This window comes from Molossus molossus, unplaced genomic scaffold (assembly GCF_014108415.1).
Source record: "Molossus molossus isolate mMolMol1 unplaced genomic scaffold, mMolMol1.p scaffold_m16_p_9, whole genome shotgun sequence".
NCBI classification, from domain to species: domain Eukaryota; kingdom Metazoa; phylum Chordata; class Mammalia; order Chiroptera; family Molossidae; genus Molossus; species Molossus molossus.
The window spans coordinates 63143680-63164688 of NW_023425403.1; the positions used below are offsets into that span (position 1 = coordinate 63143680).

The following is a 21009-nucleotide window of genomic DNA, read 5'->3' on the forward strand; positions in this document are numbered from 1 at the left end:
ATATTCTGGGACCTCAAATAATGACAGTGGCTAGCAGGAGGTGTGAGAGAGAATTCCAGGTAGAGGGAGAACCTGTGTGAAAGCCCCTGAAGATTTTAGCAGTTGAAAAGGATGTCTTTGTGACTGGAATATGATGAACAAATTGGAAATGACTGCAAAATGAGGCAGAAGAAACTGGTAGAGGTCAGATATTGGTAGAGGATCTTTTCAACTTAGTTACTTTACACTTTATCCTAAGAGAATTGAGAATATATTAATATAATTTTTTTCTTTTTATTAATAGAGTTTTAAGTTGGGGAATTACCTACTCAGATTTGTGTTTTAAAAAGTTGACTTGGGTTTTTTATGTGAAGAATGGATTAAAGGGGGCAAATATGAATGTACAAAATAGGTTATGAAGCTTTTGCAGAGGTGCAAATATGAATGTGCAAAAATGAGTTATGAAGTTTTTGCAGAGGTGTAAATATGAATATGCAGAAAGGAGGTGAAGCTTTTGCAGTGGTCCAGGCAGAAGGTAGTAGATTAGTAGCATAGCAGCAGTAGAGATGATATAGACAGAGTCAAGAACTATTTTTTTTTTGGGGGGGGGGTGAAAACTTAAAATTTTTTTCTTATTTAAAGATTTTTATTTATTTTATTAATTTATTTTTTGTTACAGATTTTTCTCATTTTTGCCCCACTGATACCCTCCTCCCCATACCCCCCACCCCATCCCTAGCTTTGTTGTCCATGTCCATCAGTTATGCATACGTGCATATAAGTTCTGTGGTTTATCTCTTCCCTGCCCCCTCACCTCCTCTTCTGAGGGTTGTCAGTCTGTACCCTACTTCCACGTCTCTGGGTACACCCTGATCCTCAAACTGTTATGTTCATTATATTCCAAAAATAAGTGAAATCATGTGATATTTGTCTTTCTCTGTTTGGCTTGTTTTGCTTAGGATAATACTCGCCAGGTCTCTCCATGTCATCTCAAAGGATAAGAGACCTTTCTTTCTCACAGCTGCATAGTACTCCATTGTGTATATGTACCACTTTTTTATCCATTCGTCTACTGATGGACACTTGGGTTGTTTCCAGATCTTAGCTATTGTAAATAGTGCCACTATAAACACGGGGGTACATATATTCTTTCTGATTGGTGTTTCAGGCTTTTTAGGATGTATTCCTAGAAGTGGGATCACTGGATCAAATGGCAATTCAATTTTTAATTTTTTGAGGTAACACCATAGTGTTTTCCACAGTGGCTGGCCCCCACCATCAATACACTAGAGTCCCCTCTTTTCCACACCCTCACCAACACTTGTTGTTTAATGATTTGTTGATGGCAGCCATTCTGACAGGTGTGAGGTGATACCTCATAGTTGTTTTAATTTGCATCTCTCGATGATTAGTGATGTTGAGCATTTCTTTATATGTCTCTTAGCCATTTGTATGTCCTGTTTGGAGAAGTGTCTATTTAGTTCCTCTGCCCATTTTTTAATTGGGTTCTTTGTCTTCATTTTGTTGTGTTGTATGAGAACTCTATATACTTTGGAAATTAACTCCTTATCTGATGTATCATTGGCAATTATGCTCTCCCATACACTGCCTTCTGTTTCCATTTTGATGGTTGTTTCTTTTGCTGTGCAGAGGCTTTGTAGTTTGATGTAGTCCCATTTGTTTATTTATTTTTCTTTGTTTCTGTTGCCTTATGTGATGTATCAGTGAAAATTCTGTTGCATATGATGTTCGAAATTTTGTTGCCTCCATTTTATTGTAGGATTTTATGGATTCACTAGTCACGTTTATTTCTTGTATTCATTTTGATTTTATTCTTGTGTATGGTGTAAGTTGATGGTCTAGTTTTATTTTTTTGCATGTAGCTGTCCAATTTTCCCAACACCATTTATTAAAGAGGCTGTCTTTGCTCCATTGTATGCTCTTGCCAACTTCGTCAAATAATAATTGAGCAGTAATGTCTTGGGTCAATTTCTGGGTTCTCTGTTCTTTTACATTGGTTTATATGCCTGTTCTTGTGCCAGTACCAGGCTGTTTTGATTACAGTCGTTTTGTAGTATAACCTGATATCCAGTATTGTGGTCCTACCTACTTTGTCCTTTTTTTGCAAGATTGCTGTGACTATTTGTGGTCTTTTTTGGTTTCATATGAACTTTTGAAGTATTTGTTCTAGTTCTGTGAAATATGTCATTGGTATTTTGATGGGGATTGCTTTGACTCTATAAATTACTTTGGGTGGTATGGACATTTTAATGATGTTAATTCTTCCAATCCATGAACAATGTATGTGCTTCCACTTTTTTATATCTTCCTCTATTTCTTTTTTCAATGTCCTATAGTTTTCTGCAAATAGGTCCTTTACGTCTTTGGTTAAGTTTATTCCTAGGTATCTTAATTTTTTTGCTGTGATGGTAAATGGGATTGTTTTTTTTTTTTTTTTTTTTTAGTTTCTCTTTCTGTGAGTTCTTCATTGATGTATAAGAATGCTGTTGATTTCTTGATGTTAATTTTGTATCCTGCTACTTTGCCAAATATATTTATTAAGTCTAGTAGATTTTGATGCAGTCTTTAGGGTTTTCTATGTATACTATCATGTCATCTGCGAATAATGACAGTTTCACTTCCTCCTTTCCAATTTGGATCTCTTTTTTTTTTCCTTCGTGTCTGATTGCTGTGGCTAAGACTTCCAGTACTATGTTAAATAAGAGTAGCGAGAGTGGGCATCCCCGTCTTGTTCCTGTTCTTAAGGGCAATACTTTTAGTTTTTGCCCTTTGAGTATGATATTGGCTGTAGGTCTTTCATATATGGCCTTTATTATGTCAAGATACCCCTCTATTCCCACATTACTGAGCGTTTTTATTAAGAATGGGTCCTGGATTTTGTCTAATGCCTTTTCAGTGTCTATTGATATGATCAGGTGGTTTTTATCTTTCCTTTTGTTTATGTGGTGTATCACATTTATTGATGTGTGAATATTGTACCATCCTTGCATGCCTGGGATGAATCCCACTTGGTCATGGTGAATAATTTTTTTCATTTATTGCTGGATCTGAATTGCTAATATTTTGTTAAGGATTTTGGCATCTATGTTCATCAGGGATATTGGCCTGTAGTTTTCTTTCTTTGTAGTGTCTTTTTCTGGTTTTGGAATTATAATTATGCTGGCCTCATAAAACACGTTTGGACGTCTTCCCTCTTGAATTTTTTGAAAGAGTTTGAGGAGAATGGGTGTTAGTTCTTCTTTGAATGTTCTATAAAACTTTACTGTGAAGATGTCCGGGCCTGGGCTTTTGTTTGCTGGGAGAGTCTTGATTACATCTTCAATTTTCTTAGTTGTTATTGGTCTGTTCAAGTTTTCTATCTCTTTCCGGTCCAGTTTTGGGAGACTGTGTTTCTGGGAATTTGTCCATTTCGCTTAGATTGTCGAATTTGTTTCATATAATTGTTTACAGTTTTTGTTAATGATCCTTTGTGTTTCTGTGTTGTCAGTTGTTACTTCTCTTTCATTTTTGATTTTGTGTATTTGGGTTCTCTTTGTTTCTTGGTGAGTCTAGCTAAGGATCCATCAATCTTGTTTATCTTTTCGAAAAAACAGCTCTTAGTTTCATTGATGTTTTGAATTGTTTTTTTTTTTTTTTTTTGGTCTCCATATCATTTATTTCTGCTCTGAGCTTTACTGTTTCCTTCCTTCTACTTGCTCTGGGGTTTCCTTTTTGTTTGCTTTCTAGTTCTTTAAGTTGTGAGGTTAGATAGTCTATTAGAAATTTTTCTTGATTCTTGAGGTAAGCCTGTAGTGCTATGAACTTCCCTCTCAGAACTGCTTTTGCTGCATCCCATAGAGTTTTGTGTTGTTGTGTGTTCATTTTCATTGGTTTCCAGGAAGTTTTTTTTAATCCTCACCCGAGGACATTTTTCCATTTTTCGTTCAGATAGAGTGGGAGGGAGAGAGAGGAACAGAGAGAGAGAGAGAAACATCAATATGAAAGGAACACATCGAATGGCTGCCACCCACACGACCGACCAGGGCCAGGGACAAACTGCAACCGAGATATGTGCCCTTAGCGGGAACCGAACCTGGGTCTCTCTGGACCTGAGGCTGACGCTCTAACCGCTGAGCCAAACTGGCCAGGGCTCCAGGAAGTTTTTAATTTCTTCCTTGATCTCCTCAGTAACCCATTTATTGTTTAATAACATGCTATTTAGTCTCCATGTGTTTAAATGTCTTTCCATATTCTTGTTGCAATTGATTTCTAGTTTTATGCCACTGTGATCTGAGAAGATACTTGATATAATTTCAGTTTTCTTGAAGTTATAGAGACTTAGTTTGTGCCCTAATATGTGGTCTATATTTGAGACTGTCCCATGTGCACTTGAGAAGAATGTGAATTCTGTAGTTTTGGGGTGTAGTTCTCTGTAGATACCTATTAAATCCATTTGGTCTCATGCTTCATTTAGAGTCTGTGTTTCCTTGTTAATTTTTTGTCTAGAGGATCTATCGAGTGATGTCAGTGGGGTGTTAAAGTCTCTTGCTATGATTGTATTGCTGTCGATTTCTCCTTTGAAGGCTTGCAGAAGATTTTTAATAGATTTTGGTGCCCCTATATTGGGTGCGTATATGTTTACCAAGGTTAAATCATCCTTTTGGATAGATCCTTTCAATATTATGTAGTGACCTTCTTTGTCTTTATGACCTTCATTTTGAAATGTATTTTATCAGATAGAGTATTGCTACTCAGCATTTTTTTCCTTTTTGTTTGCTTGGAAGATTTTTTTCCATCCCTTCACTTTCTACCTATATGAGTCTTTTGTTGTGAGGTGTGTCTCTTGTAAAAACATATATGAGTCATGCTTTCTTATCCAGTCAGCTACTCTGTATCTTTTTATTGGAGCATTCAATCCATTTACATTAAGGTAATTATTGATATGTACTTATTTATTGCCATTTTTGTTTAGCATGGTTACATTTTTCTTCCTATTTCTTCTACTAATTACAACAGTTCTTTTAACATTTCTTACAGTGCTGGTTTGGTGCTAATGTATTCCCTTAGCCTTTTTTTTTTTTTGTTCGTGTTGCTCTTTATTTAACCTTCTATTTTGATAGCCTTGCTGGATAGAGTAGTCTTTGATTCAGATCCTTGTTTTTCATGACCTTGATTACTTCATGCCACTCCCTTCTGGACTGTAGTGTTTTTGTTGAAAAGTCTGCTGATAGCATTATGGGGGTTCCTTTGTAGGTAACCTGTTGCTTATCTCTTACTGCCTTTAGGATTCTCTCTTAGTCTTTAAATTTTGGGATTTTAATTACTATGTGTCTTGGTGTGGGCCTTTTGGGTTCTTCTTACTTGGGGCTCTCTGTGCTTCTTGAACTTGAATGCCTTCTTTTTTCACCAAGTTAGGAAAGTTTTTTGTCATTACTTCTTCAAATATATTCTCTAACCCTTGCCCATTTTTTTCCTCTTTGGGGACTCCTATGATGCAAATGTTATTATGTTTCCAGTTGTCCCACAGTTCTCTTAAGCTGTCTTCCTGTTTTTTAATTGTTTTTCCCCATAGTTTTCTGATTGGTTAATTTCTTCTACCCTGTCTTCTTATTCACTGATCCGGTCCTCAACTTCCTCTACTCTGCTTGTTAGTCCTTCCAGTGTGTTCTTTATTTCTGCTATGTCATTCTTCATTTCTTCTTGGTGGTTTTTCATTTCCAGTTGGTTTATTTTTATTTTTATTTTTTTAATCCTCACCTGAGGACATTTTTGCATTTATCTTCAGATACAGTGAGAGGGAAAGAGGGAGGAAGAGAGAGAAAAATATTGATGTGAGAGAGACATGTCAAGTGGCTGCCACCTGCACGACCCCAACTGGGGCTGGGGACAGACTGCAACCGAGGTATGTGCCCTTAGCGGGAACTGAACCCAGGACTCTCCGGTTCGCGAGCCGATGCACTAACCACTGAGTCAAACTGGTCAGGGCCCACTTGGTTGATTTTCAGTATTTCTATGTCTTTACTTTTGCTGTTGGGCTGCCTCAAGATCATGGCTCTGAATTCTACCTCTGATAACTTGCTTAACTGCATTTCATTTATCTCATATTTGGTATAGGCCTCTTGTTCTTTCATTTCGGATTTGTTTCTTTGTTTCACCATTTTTGCTTTCTCAGTGGGTTTTGGAGCCTGCCAAATTTTCCCTGTGGGTTTTGGTGTTCTGCTGTTTGTGGCTTCCTTTACCTGGTTTCAATGAGTGTGGGAGGACCCACGTTAAACACCACTGTCAAGTGTCACCTTCCTGGATAGATTTGCATGCCCAGGAAAGGTTCAGTTATCCTCTAGATTTTTGCCTGGAGGCTCTTATTCTCGGTTACTTGAAGATCTTTGGGTTCTCAGTTGAATGAAAAACTCCCTCAGGTGTTCAGTGTAAGAGTATTTCCAGAGGGTGGGGCAGATGCTGCTTATTAATGAACCTCAATTTGTATTTCAATGGCCTACCTGGGTGCGATTGAATCTCCAAGAGAGGGGTCGCTGCCTCTCCCCAGAGCCCTAGGAAGGAGTAAGATGGCTACCATCTTGCATGGCTGCAACTCAGCAAAAGCTCTTGGCACCCTCCATATCTTGAGTGTCCCCACACAGTTCCAGTCTAGTCCGCCCTTTCTCTGCCAGAGTCCAAGGTGAGTGGCTGTGGCTATTTTTGAGTTCTGTCCTGGCCCTCTGCACTGTGGAGCAGGCTTGGGATTTTAACCTTGAGACCGCTGCTCTCCATGGGCTCCTAACTCCCCTGTTGGACCTCCGCAATCCTACCCAGATCCATTTAGTGTCCCTGGTTATATGGTCCTCGCAAGCTGCTTTTCTGTTGCTTTTTCCCGACAATTTGTCTTTATTTTAGTTGTAATTTCAGTTTGGTCCTGGGAGATGGTCTGTGTAGCTTCCATTCAGTCTGCCACCATTTTGGAATCTCAAGAACTATTTGTGAGATATAATTCATAAGATTTTGTGATTATTTAGGTTTATGAGTAAAGTTGAAAGAAGTTTCAAGGACAAAATTTACATATGCTTGTTGACATGTATGTTGTTGACATGTTAAAATTTTCAAAATCTTCATTAGTAAAACTTCTTGAAAATCAAACCTATGTTTTCTTTCACAAACTAATTGTTCCCCTTGACTTTCCTATTTTTGTGAATGGCATCCCTACCTCTTACGTGAGTTAGCCTTACTACAGCTTCAACTGAATCCGTTTCCAAGTGTTATAGACTTGACTTCTGTAGCATGTAGAGTCTCTTCCTTCTCCTCTTCCTCTTTCTCTGTCTCTCTCCTCTTCTTTTTCTCCTGCTCCTCCTCCTCCACCTCTTCAGTTCTTGTCTTTTCATAGCAGTAACACCTTCTTACTTTTCATTCTAGTCTTTTAGTTCTTTAAGGGCACGAACTATCTTTTTATCTTCTATCTAAATTTAGTAGCTAGAAATACCTCAGTATGGTAGATATAAATAATATTAAATGGAATTAAAATAAAGTGTTTTCTTTGACTCTTGTTTCTTTCATTCTAATTCTCATTATTTGTCTCTCTTTTTTTTGTTTTTGTTTTTTTTTCCTTTCTCAAAGTCATTTCGGGACTTCCTGAATAATTTAGTCTCAGGGCTGTGAGGTAATGAAAAACTGGAAGCTGGATGTGAGAAGTGAATGAATTGGGGTTTTCCTATAGTAATTTAATGAAAATGGACTCCTGATCCTTTGTGTACTGCTGCCGTTACTATTACAGAGAGCAGATTTTTCTGGGAAGGGAACATAGTTGATATTTATTAGAATCTCCACTATTGAATAAAGTTTAAAAGCCTCCATTTGATGTCTTTAAAATTTCTTAATTTTATAAAAGTATTTTCAGAGTTCAAATTTTTAAATAATTTCACAGATAATCTTGTATTATGTTATCTCATCTCAATAGTTACATTATATGGTAGTATCTTATATGTATATCTAGAGTATATTGTTTCATAGAAAGTTTGTAAGATACATATTTAAGTATCTACTTTGGAAGTACCTATTTTTAATAGCTTTGTATGTCCTAATATGAACTTTCATAATTTTTTCCACATTTGTAGGAATAAGAAAATTTTAAATAAGAAGAAGTTGAAAAGAAAACCGAAAAGCAAATCAAAAGTCAAGACAAGAAGCAAGGTAAAACTGCTGGCTATTTATTGCGAATAAGGACTTTTTTATATAGTAATTTGAATTAAAATGCCAAGATTAAAAAGGTGTGAGTATAATTAGCAAACCATTTTACTTCTTTGTGTTAAAGTAATTTTTTAGAATTCCCTTATTATTTAATTACACTAAGTAATTCATATTTTGACCAGTAGCCTAGAAGTTAATATCTGGATTCTAAAAATTGTTTATTATTTATTCTTATCTTGGATTTAGGGGGAACATAACCATTTCCCTTCTCTTTATTTCACTCTGACTATACTACAAACTGGGTAAAATTGCCTTGTGAGTTGGGACTTGGATTTGGGTTTATCATATGCCTATGCAAGTGTCATGAATTAGGGAGAATCTCGGTACATCTATATTATTCTGAGTTCTTTTTACTGTGGGTGGCTGCAAAAGAAAATGCAATATAGAATATGTTAATTAGGTGGGACCTCAGTGATCAAGGATCTCATTTTCCACCTAATGCAAAAATCTTTGCTGTAAAATCCATCTAGATTTTTCTTAAACATCCGAGTCCAGATTCCACTTTCTATTAAAGAATATCTTTTCTTTTGAACAGTACTAAGAAGTCTAGACAGGAGGAAGAGAGGAGTCCTAACTATGATTTCTGAACAACTCCACTTTGGATTAAAGAAGCAATAGCTTAGCTTGGCCTATATAGCATATTTAAGTTCTAGACACAGTTGTTTCCTGCTCTTTTCCATTACTGTTCTTGTTATTGTAACTGAGAGAAGTCAACTTCAAAGTAGTAAACAAACAAACAAATAAAACGCCAAAAAGATAAGGGATGTAATTTATTTGATGGCTCTATCTTAAGACACAGCTGGATCCAGGGACTAAATAATTAATCAAATCTATGTCTTCATCTCTTCTGCTTTCCTCTGGGTGTGGGCTCATTGCCTGTGGCTGAGGACTAAGGCTGCTGGCAGCTCCAACTTCATTTTCTTTGAGCAAGAGACAGTCTCTTCTGGTTCTAGCAGAAAGTCTTGGGTATGTTTTTTTCACCTGTATTATTTATTTTGGACTTAGAGATGGGGTATTTTGGTTGGAGGTGAGCACCCTGGTGAGCAGGCCTTGTGGAATGGGAGAGGGGTGTTAGTCTAAGGAAAATGTTGCTGGGTGGGCAGATAAATACTGTATTTTCACAATATTTGTCTTACTACTTCTGCTTTTGGGATAGAAGAGGGAAGTGGAAAGCATTCTTAATATACTTACTATATATAAAAACCTTTAACAAATATGTACTCATTTAGATTTCCAACTTCCACCCCTTTTCTACTTTTTGGAGTTATGTAAGGAGTCATAGTATGGGGATCTTGAAGCTCTTTTAAGGTTTCATTTGGAGATTTTTCCTAAAGGTGGTATTATATGATATCTAGGATGAGGTGGGAAGTCAAAGTCTTTCATCTCTTTCAATTCTGTTTCTTACTTTGTGTCCTTAGTAATTCAACTTTCTTGACCAGGCCTCAGGTTTTAAGATCTACTCTCTGCTTTTCAGGAGCAGCTTGTGATAAGAGTGGTATAAAAATGCATTCTTTTATTCCTCAGATATTAATTACATGCTGACTATGTGTGGGCATTATACTGGATATTTAGGATAGAAGGATGAGTAAGAAACATTTCCTGCTTATGATAATCATACAAAACAGTAAAATTTTGTTAGTCTCCTTGCCCTCTATTACATTTTTTGGACTATTTTTTATACACCTTCTTTTTAAAAACAGTTATTTAAAAAATGCTAATGGCCTTTATTTTTGTATTATTTAAAAATAAGCATTTTGTCCTGGCCGGTTTGGCTCAGCGGTTAGAGCGTCAGCCTGCGGTCCACAGAGACCCGGGTTCGGTTCCCACTAAGGGCATGTACCTTGGCTGCAGTTTGTCCCCGGCCCTGGTTGGGTCGTGTGGGTGACGGCCACTTGATGTGTCCCTTTCACATCGATGTTTCTCTCTCTTCCTCTCTCTCCTTCCCGCTCTATCTGAGTAAAAAAATGGAAAAATGTCCTCGGGTGAGGATAAAAATTTAAAAAAATAAAAAAAATAAGCATTTCTTTTTAGCAAAACAAAAAAAGCCATTTAGCTACACTACTGTTTCTCCTCCTTTCTTATTGTCATTAACGCCTTTTTCTCCTTATCCATTAGCCATCTCTTTTGTTTAATTTCCTTTTTTTCCAGCTTAGATACCACTGCCTTTTAGAATAACTCTTAATCTACTGTATTAGTTCCCTATGACTTCTGTAACAAATTACACAAACTTGATGACTTAACGCAAATTACCATATAGTTCTGGAATTCTGAAATTCAAAATGAATCTCACTGGGCTAAAATCACGATGTCTGTAAAGCTGTATTCCTCTGGAGTCCCTAGGAGAGAATTCCTTTTTTTTGCCTTTTCCAGCTTCTAGAGGCTGCCTGTAATTCCCTGGGTTGTGCCCCCTTATATCTTAAAGCCAGCAGTGGTTGGCTGAGTCTTCTGATACTGCATCACTCCAATGCTTTCTCCTTCTCTTACTGTTCTGCCACCCTCTCTCATTTATAAGGACCCTTTGGATTAATTGGACCCACCCAGGTAATCCACAAAAATCTCTCCATCTCAAGATTTAATTTAATCATGTCTGCAAGGTCCCTTTTGCCATGTGAGGTAACATATTCACAGGTTCCAGGGATTAGGTCGAATATATTTTTGTAGGCCATTATTCTGCCTACCACATCTTCCTTTCTGCCATCTTTATTTGTTGCACTCAAAACTTCGTCCTATATGTATCCAGCTGTTTTCTCTTTCACTGCAGGTGAGTATCATGTGCTTCTAAAGGGAGTTTTAAAAGAGATAGTTGAGCCCTGGCTGGTTTGGCTCAGCGGTTAGAGCTTCGGCCTGTGGTCCAAAGAGACCCGGGTTTGGTTCCTGTTAGGGGCATGTGCCTTGGTTGCAGTTTGTCTACGGCCCTGGATGGGTTGTGCAGGAGGCAGCCACTCAATGTGTCTCATTCGCGTTGATGTTTCTCTTTCTCTCTCCCTCCCACTCTCTGAACAAAAAATGGAAAAATGTCTTCGGGTGAGGATTAAAAAAAAAAAATGGGATAGTTGATACTAGTACACATTCAAATAGACCTTCCTTCCATAGCCAGACTGTCATCTTATTTTTTCTAGTCAAATAGGTCTCAGTTTTCTCCTGTTACTATTCCAGACCTTTGGCATTCTCCTCAAACTTCTGTTAAATCCACTTTCTCATAGGAGAAATCAATTTATTACACAGGAAACTTCCTCAGCATCCGGCTACCAACTGAGTCTTAGGTCAGTATCCTTAATAGCAGAATCTGAGACTGGTTTTTATAGTGTACAGTTTAGTGAGTTTTGAAAGATATAATCAGGGTTCAGAAAATTTTCATCATCTCTAGGGGTTTCCTCATCCTCTTCTACATTCCATCTCTCCCCACAGTTCTTGCTCTAGGCAATCACAAATGTACTTTTTGTTGTTTATAGATTAGTTTTCATTTTAAGATTTCATATAAATATGATCATACAGTGTATACTCTTGTATCTGGCTTTTTTCCCTCAGCATAGCGGTTTTGAGTTGTGTTCATGTTGTTGTACATATTAATAGTTCAGTCCATTTTTTTTGCTGATTAGTATTCTACCACATGGATATTCCTGATTTGTTAATCCAGTCCGTTCCATGTTGTTTCCAGTGTATGGCTGTTGCAGATAAAGCTTCTGTGAACATTTATGTAGTAGTCTTTGTGTTTTCGGGGTTGCTTGGGGGGGGGGGTTAAATACCTAGGAGTAGAATAAGACGGTGCTACTTTTGATAACTTTCCAGAGGGCTCGTAAGACTCAAAAACAATTTATGTTAATGCCTAAGATTTAGTACAACAAAAGGTACGTACTAGGCAGCAGGAAAAATAAATATTTTGGAGGTGTCTAGGGAGTTATGGTATAGGCTTCCTAGTTCTTCCTTGGATATACTTTCTCTCAGGCAGTGAACTACAGGGTTATGTGTAGAATGTTTTTGCCCAGAAAAGCTCATTTGAGTCAGTACACGAGACTTTTATGGTGATCTGGTCATATAGATATGTCCTGCTATGCAACCAGCCATGGCAAGTGAAACTCAGGTGATACCACAGTTTCAATCTTGATATTTATACAAAGCAATCGAACAAGCCAGTAAATATGGTCCATTTTTCCAGTTGTATATATCAGAAGCATCAATAACTAACATAAAGAAAACTAGACCACATTCCCAAGGGTTCACCAAGGATCAGTCATGGTTCTCGGAGAAATACAGAGAATAAGCAATCATGCCTGCAGTGATAACTCTTTCCTCACAGGTAACATGGTAGATTAATGTTTAACTTTTAAAGAAACTGTGAAAACTTTTTTTCAAAGTGATTTATTTCATTTTACTATTCTGTCAGTGTTATATAAGAAAATCCAGTTATTTATTTCTTTGTAAACGTACTATATTATTAACTTTTAAAATTTTAGTCATTCTAATAAGTATATAGGGGTATTAACTTGCTTTTCTCTAGTTACTAATAATGTAAACATCTTTAACTTTCTTTTCTCTAATGACTAATGATACAAACATCTTTTCATGTGCCTTTGGCCATTTAAATCTCCTATTATGTAATGTCTATTCGTATTTTGCCTCTCTTTTTATAATTGTCTTATTATTGTCAGAGTTCTTTATAAATTCTAGATATATGTTCTTTGTCAGATGTCTGCATTGCAAATAATTTCTTCTGTTCCGTGGCTTGCATTTTTTTTTGTTTTTATATAGTGCTTTAGAAGAACAGAAGTTTTTAAGTTTTATGAATCTAATTATTTGATTTTTAAAAATATGATTCATGCATTTTGTGTCTCAAGAAATCTTTACCCCATGATCACATAGATTTTCTTCTAGAGATTTTTATAGTTTTATCTGTTGTATTTAGGTCTGATCCACTTCAAGTTAATTTTTGTATATAGTATGAGGTAAAGATTGATGTTCATTTTTTCCCACATTGGTATTTAGTTAAACCAGCATCTTTTGTCAAAAATATCTTTTTTCTATTGAATTGTCTTGTCATCTTTGTGGAAAAAAAACAAAAAACAGTTGACCATATTTGTTTGGGCTTATTACTGGAATTTATTGTGTGTAATTGATCTGTATATCTATCTTTATACCACAACTATACTGTCTTCATTAAGTAGTTCTAAAATCAGGTTGTTTGTCTTCCAACTTTGGTCTTTTTATAATTTATTCATTTATTTTTTTAGAGAGAGAGGAAGGGAGAGAGTGATAGAAACATCCATGTATGAGAGAAACATCAGTTGGCTACCTCCTGCGTGCCCCCTACTGGGGATCAAGCCCACGACCTTGGCATGTGCCCTGACCAGGAATTGAACTGGGACCTCTCAATCCACTAAGCCACACTGGCTGGGCACCAGCTTTGGTCATTTTTTTTGTAAATTGCTTAATAGGTTTAGGTCCTTTATAGTCTTATGTATATTTTAGAATCAACTTATAAGTTTCCATTTTTAAAAAATATGGAATTTTTATTGGGATTGCTTTGAATCTATAGATTTGGGGAATAATGTCTTTTAATTATATTGAATCTTCTATCAAGGAACATGATTTATCTCTCACTTATTTAAGTCTTCTTTCAGCAGAATTATTTTGATTTTCAGTGGATAAAGTTTGCACATAATTTTACTAAATTTATAATTGTTTTGTTATTTGATGTGATTGTAAATGTTATTATTTAAAAATTGTTTTATTAAATTTTGAGATGATTGTAATATAAATGCAGTTGTAAGAAATAATACAGAGAGAGCCTGTATGTCCTTCACCCATTTTCTCTCATTGGTAAGGTATTGCATAGTAAGCACATAGTATCCACCTTGATCCAACCTACTGTTCTTAATCAGATTTTACCAGTTTTACTTTACTTTGTGTGTGTGTGTGTGTATGTTTAGTTCTATGCAATTTTATCTTGTGTGGGTCTGTGTGACCACTACCACAGCCAATATATAGAACAGTTCCATCACAAGGATCCTTTGTGCTAGTCATATATCCATTGATATCTTCTACCCTTACCCTCTCCCTCAACCACAAATCTGTTCTCCATTTGTATAGTTTTGTCATGGAATCATGCAGTATGTAACCTTTTTAGATTGACTTTTTCCCACAAAGCGTAATTCCCTTGAGATTCATCCATATTGGTGCTGCATATATCAATAGTTTGTACCTTTTTTTTTTTTTTTTTTTGCTTAGTAAGCATTCTGTGGTATGGATATATCAGTTTGTTTAACCAGTTCACCCATTATAGAACATGAATTATTTCTAGTTCAGTATATGGGACAATGCTCCAAGCAACTGGCCAGGGTTCCTAGGCTGCAACTTTAATGCTTTTTTAAAATTATATTTTGAATTGCTCACTCCTAGTATATAGATATATTACTCATTTTTATATGTAGAGCTGGTATACTGTGACTTTGCTAAATCCGTGCCTTATGTGTCTAGTGGCTTTTTTGCAAACTTCTTAAGATTCTTTATGTATCTTCTGCAAATAAAAGCATTTGTTTTCTTTCTTTCTAAAATACCTTTTATTTTTCTTGGCTTATTGCACTGGCATACATAGTACAATGTTAAGTCAAATTGCTTAAAATAAATACCTCTGTCTTGTTTGCAGTCTTAGTTTGAAAGCATTGCCATTCACTTGGTTAACTGTGGCATTTCATAGATACCCTTTATCAAGTTTCGGAAATTCTGTTCCTAATTTACTTAGGCTTTTTATTATGAATGGGTATTTGATTTGTGTCAAATGCTTTTGCTGTCTTTATATATAGTATCTTATGTTTTTTTCTCTTATTTTTGTTGGTATAGGGAATTACACTGCTTTTCTAATTAGTTGAGCCAACCCTGCTTTTGGGTTGATCATGATGTGTTATCTTTTTATATATTGTTGAATTTGGATTGCTAATATTTGCTTCTTTTTTAATATCTCTAAAGGACGTATTTGACATCATAGGTTAGTTAATTTTAGTACATTTTTTATTTAATGAAGAGTATTTCATTTTCCCCCCAATTATTTATAGAAGAAGGGTAGAAGTTTTGAGACCAAGTGTTTTTGGTACTTGAAGTGTCATTTTATTTATCTTGTATACTCCCTGGACATACTGTAATTGTTGGAACTTGCATTTATAGAATATCTTAAACCAATTCTTTGTATATTATAATATAAATATTAATATAAAAGAGTGACTGCAGTCTGGTAATAAAATGCTGGGACAAGAGATAAAGTGATTATATAGTTTTAACAATTAAATTACTAAGCATGTGATTTTTAGTATTTATCAAAACTGAGAGCTAAGAAAGAGCTTTAAGAAAGCATATGTTAATAATCAGCAATTTTCTTAGCATTACCATTATTTGAATGAAAATGAAATTTGAAGAATTAACTAAAATTAAGGGTTTTTCTTTTTAGCCCTAATATCTGTTTAAATTCCTGTGTCTACTTTGAAAAGAAATCAAAATGTAATTCCACATTTGTGAGGTGTCATTGAGACTCTACAATACATTTGGTGTCCCTTAGGAAAGCCCCAAATCGATGCTGTAGCAGTTAAGCTATGTTGGCTCAATTCCCATCATGGAATAAAACGATTTTTCTGTTAAGTTCTTTGCTTGCACCTTTCTAGCCCTTTTCAAGTTGGTTATTGCTGCGTTAGTCAGAAAGCAGTGAAGTATAGTAGAATGGGCACTATAAGTTGAGTCAAAGACTTAGATTGTGTTTGCTCTGCCAGTTTTGTGACTTCTACCAGTCTTCTGCAAGTCATCTAACGTGTCTAATTCTAATCTTCTGTTTTTTATTTAAAATGAGAATTGATAATGATAGAAGGGAATATGAAATTGAAATATTATATCTTGTATTTCAGTCCGAAAATTTGGAGAATACGGTTATCATACCAGATATCAAACTACATAGCAATCCTTCTGCGTTTAATATTTATTGCAATGTACGCCATTGTGTTCTGGAATGGCAGAAAAAAGAAACATCATTGGCAGCTTCATCTAAGAACTCTGTGCAGAGTGGAGAATCTGATAGCGATGAAGAGGAGGAATCCAAAGAGCCCCCTATCAAGCTTCCAAAGGTAAGTATTAAGTTCCACTTAGATGCAAAGTCTACGGGTGTTTTGGCTATACCACATATATTTGCATTGCTAAAATACCTTGCTTTTTATAAGATTGTGCACTAAAAATGACATGGCTTAGGGGTAAAACTAGGCTTGGAGTAGACCAGGGAAGCTCTATGCAACTTTGTAACGGGAGTGCTAACAAAGTCAATAATTAGTTATTCGCTGGGGAGTACTTGGAAAGCCCAGGCAGGGAGATCAGTGGGTTAGAGTCTGTAATAGAGACTATTAGAAATGTACACAAGCAAAACAGTGGAAATGGTGCTTTGAAGGCATGGAGTCATTGCTGATGGAAGTGGAGCTCTGATCCTGTGGGCTGCCGTTAAGGTGGGCCCAGGAGGAAGTGCAAGCTACCGCAAAGCCAAGAGCCATGGAAACCTGGTATGCATTTTTATTTTTCTTGAAATAGGATGAGAAGGGCTCCTGGCTGTGCATTAGCTGAGCTGAGAGCTCTTGCCTTTTCAGCCTAAGCTATTCTGGCTCCCCTTGCCTAGGAAAAAATTATATATGAACCCACAAAACTTTCACATTGTTCTGATATTACTCCCTTATTTACCAGAGGCATATGCATAGAAACATGTACTATAGAGGGACAAACTGTTCTTAAAGTATTCAGTTCTATTGAGGTATTGGTATACTTTAAGACTATAATATTATACATATATATAATACTTCCTGTATGGTAGGTGCAGTTGGTATTTCTAACAAAAGAATGGGCAGAAATATAGACATTTTAAAAAATACCTTTGTTATAAATGATGTGTGCATATTGCTTTTTTCTAAATACAGACATTTTTAAAATGATTTTTTCATAAACGATTCATGTATATTGCCTTTTAACTAAACTAATACCTTAAAACTATGCCTTGAAAACATCTTTATACGTATACACGACATATCATGTAAATTGCTTTTTATTACTTGGAAATAGTAGCTAAGATACAACCTATGTTCCTGATCTGGTTTCTTTTACACACTTGATGGTGGATATTCCTAAAGGTACCACTGTCCCTAATCATTACTGTCAAGTTCTTTTCACTTACTCTCAGCAGATAACTTGCTTCCTATTTCATTGAGTAATAGAGATTTTGTGACTTTCCTCTTTCAGCCTCTTAACCAACCATCGTCACATGTCCTTATCTCTTCCTCTTGGCACTCTTTTCTTTCCCTTAGTCCCTTTCTCTCCAGTGTCCTTAATTGTACTTTCTCTACTAGCTTCTTTCTTCAGCTTAAAACAAACTGGCTCATCTTTTCCGTGTAAGCCTCTCTAATTAGAGATCCTGGTCTCTAATTCTTATTTCTTATACTTAATTAGGTGACGTTGAGGGAAAATATATTTTTAAGTTAGGATATGAGGCTACAGGACTTATGTAGTATATATACATTTGATAAGAATTCTGTTCTGTGTTTGGATAATTCACACTGTACTATAATCTCCCAGCTTAAGTTTAGCATTGGGAAGGAAAATAAAAACCCAGAGAAATCTTTACACAGGTCTTCAGATTTTGAAGATTAAATGAAAAGATACTGCACAGTTGAAAACAACCAATTCTTAGACTGGTTTTAAAGAGTATTAAAAAACATATATATCAGGCATTCATAAGACAACATTTTTTTAGCATGACTGACAGTGTCAAACGATGCAGAGTCAAAAGAGGATCTTTCAAAGAAAATGAAAAGAAAATCAGATAGTCCAAATAATTAATATAGAGTTTTTCATCAAGCACTGACCATTGGGAAAATGGGTATACTGATTAAGAACTTGGGTAGTAGAATCAAACTGCCTGGGTCCAAACACTCACCATTAAACATATTAGCTGTGTAAATCTGGGCAAGTTACTCAACTTCTGTGTGCCTCATTTTTTACATATATGAAGTGGGGGTAATATCTTCTCCTAGGGTTGTAATGAGGATTCAGTGAATTAATAATGTCAAATGCATGCCTGCTCAGTAAATGATAGCTATAGTTATAAATATCAGGTTAGGTGCAAACAAGAAAATGTGTAAGTGCAGATAAATTTGATTACTTTTTTTAATTAAAAATTAAAAAATATGTTTCTACTGTTTTTTAGAGAGAGAGGAAGGGGGAGAGAGAGAGAGAGAAACATCCATGTGAGAGAGAAACATCAATCAGCTGCCTCCTGAATGCCTCCTACTGGGGATTGAGCCTGCAACCCCAGCATGTGCCCTGACCAGGAATCGAACTGGAACCTCTTAGTTCATGGGACGACATTCAATCCACTGAGCCCCACAGGCTGGGGAAATTTGATTTCTTTTCAAGGAACTCTTTATTAAGAAATACTTTATGTATACACCAATGATTAAGTCACAGAAAGAGAAACTAAAAAAACAATCCCATTTACCAGCGCGGCAAAAAGTTAATATACCTAGGAATAAACTTACCCAAAGAAGTAAAGGACTTATTTGCAGAAAACTACAGGACATTGAAAAAAAAAATAGAGGAAGATATAAAAAAGTGGAAGTACGTACCTTGTTCATGGATTGGAAGAATTAACATTATTAAAATGTCCATACTACCCAAAGCAATTTATAGAGTCAAAGCAATCCCCATCAAAATACCAATGACATATTTCATAGAACTAGAACAAATACTTCAAAAGCTTATATGGAACCAAAAAGACCCCGAATAGCCACAGCAATCTTGAAAAGAAGGACAAAGTAGGTGAGATCACAGTACCAGATATCAGATTATACTACAAAGCGACTGTAATCAAAACAGCTTGGTACTGGCAAAAGAACAGGCATATAGACTAGTGGAACAGAACAGAGAACCCAGAAATGGACCCAAGACATTATGCTCAATTAATATTTGACAAAGGAGGCAAGAACATACAATGAAGTAAAGACAGCCTCTTTAATAAATGGTGTTGGGTAAATTGGACAGCTACATGCAAAAAAATGAAACTAGACCATTAACTTACACCATACACAAGAATAAACTCAAAATGGATAAAAGACTTAAATGTGATTCGTGAATCCATAAAAATCCTAGAAGAAAATGTAGGCAACAAAATTTCGGACATCATACGCAGCAGAATTTTCACTGATACATCAACTAAGGCAACAAAAACAAAGGAAAAAATGAACACACAAGACTACCTCAAACTGAAAAGCTTCTGCACACAGCAAAAGAAACAACCACCAAAATGGAAAAGCAACCCACTGCATGGGAGAGCATAATTGCCAATGATACATCAGATAAGGGGTTAATTTCCAAAATATATAGAGTGCGCATACAACTCAACAAAAGGAAGACAAAGAACACAAATAAAAAATGGACAGAGGAGCTGAGTAGACATCTCTCCAAACAGGACATACAAATGGCCAAGAGACATATGAAAAAATGCTCAGCATCTAATCATCAGAGAGATGCAAATTAAAACAACAATAAGGTATCATCTCACACCTGTCAGAATGGCCGCCATCAACAAATCATCAAACAAGTGTTGGCGAGGGTTTGGACAAGAGGGGACTGTAGTGCACTGCTGGTGGAAATGCAGACTGGTGCAGCCACTATGGAAAACAATATGGTGTTACCTCAAAAAATTAAAAATTGAATTGCCGATTGACCCAGTGATCCCAGTTCTAGGAATATATCCTAAGAAGCCTGAAACACCAATCAGAAAGAATATATGTAGTCCCATTTTTATAGCAGCACTATTTACAATTGCTAAGATCTGGAAACAGCCCAAGTGTCCATCAGTAGACGAATGGATAAAAAAGCAGTGGTACATATACACAATGGAGTACTATGCAACTGTAAGAAAGAAAGATCTCTTATCCTTTGAGACAACATGGAGGGATCTGGAAACTATTATCCTAAGCGAAACAAGCCAAGGCAGAGAAAGACAAATATCACTTGATCTCACTTATTTGTGGAATATAATGAACATAACAGTCTGAGGAATTGGGCAGACCCAGAGTCAACAGTCTGAGGAATTGGGTAGACCCAGAGTCATGGAAATAGGGTACAGACCGACAACCCTCAGAAGAGGTGGTGGTGGGGGGAGAGAAGAGATAAACCACAGAACTTATATGCATGTACACATAACCGATGGACACAGACAACAAAGCCAGGTATGAGGTGGGAGGGATGGGGAGGAGGGTGTCAATGGGGAAAAAAAGAAGAAACATCTGTAACAAAAATGAATTAATAAATAATTATAAAAAAATGAAATACTTTATGCCCTGGCCAGTTTGGCTCAGTGGTTAGAGACCCAGGTTTGGTTCCCGCTACGGGCATGTACCTTGGTTACAGTTTGTCCCCGGTCCCAGTTGGGGTTGTGTTGGTGGCAGCCAGTCGATGTGTCTCTCACATCAATGTTTCTCTCTGTCTTTTCCTCCCTTTCTCTCTCTCACTCAATTTTTTTTTTTTTTTGTTCAGATAGAGTGGGAGGGAGAGAGAGAGAAACATTGACATGAAAGGGACACATGGAGCAGCTGCCACCTCCATGACCCAACCAGGACTGGGGACAAACTGCAACCGAGATACATGCCCTTAGCGGGAACCAAACCTGGGTCCCTCTGGACCTCAGGCCGATGCTCTAACTGCTGAACCAAACTGGCCAGGGCCCTCTCGCTCTATTTGAAGATGAATGCAAAAATGTCCTCGGGTGAGGATAAAAAAAAA

General features: G+C 36.4%; 1 protein-coding gene across 13 annotated transcripts in view; it reads left to right on the forward strand.

Moving 5' to 3' along the window:
* The window catches only part of MYCBP2 (MYC binding protein 2), a 297109-nt gene that overhangs the window by 38425 nt on the left and 237675 nt on the right, over nt 1-21009 (forward strand). For 9 of the 13 annotated variants that reach the window (XM_036249657.1, XM_036249659.1, XM_036249660.1 and 6 more), the window contains exons 2-3: nt 8082-8157; nt 16101-16316. In XM_036249657.1, the coding sequence (XP_036105550.1) occupies nt 8082-8157; nt 16101-16316 (292 nt within the window). Of the gene's footprint in view, nt 1-8081; nt 8158-8406; nt 9181-12107; nt 12512-16100; nt 16317-21009 lie in introns of those variants that run through there. The other 4 variants (XM_036249665.1, XM_036249666.1, XM_036249667.1 and 1 more) reach the window with 4 other exon arrangements.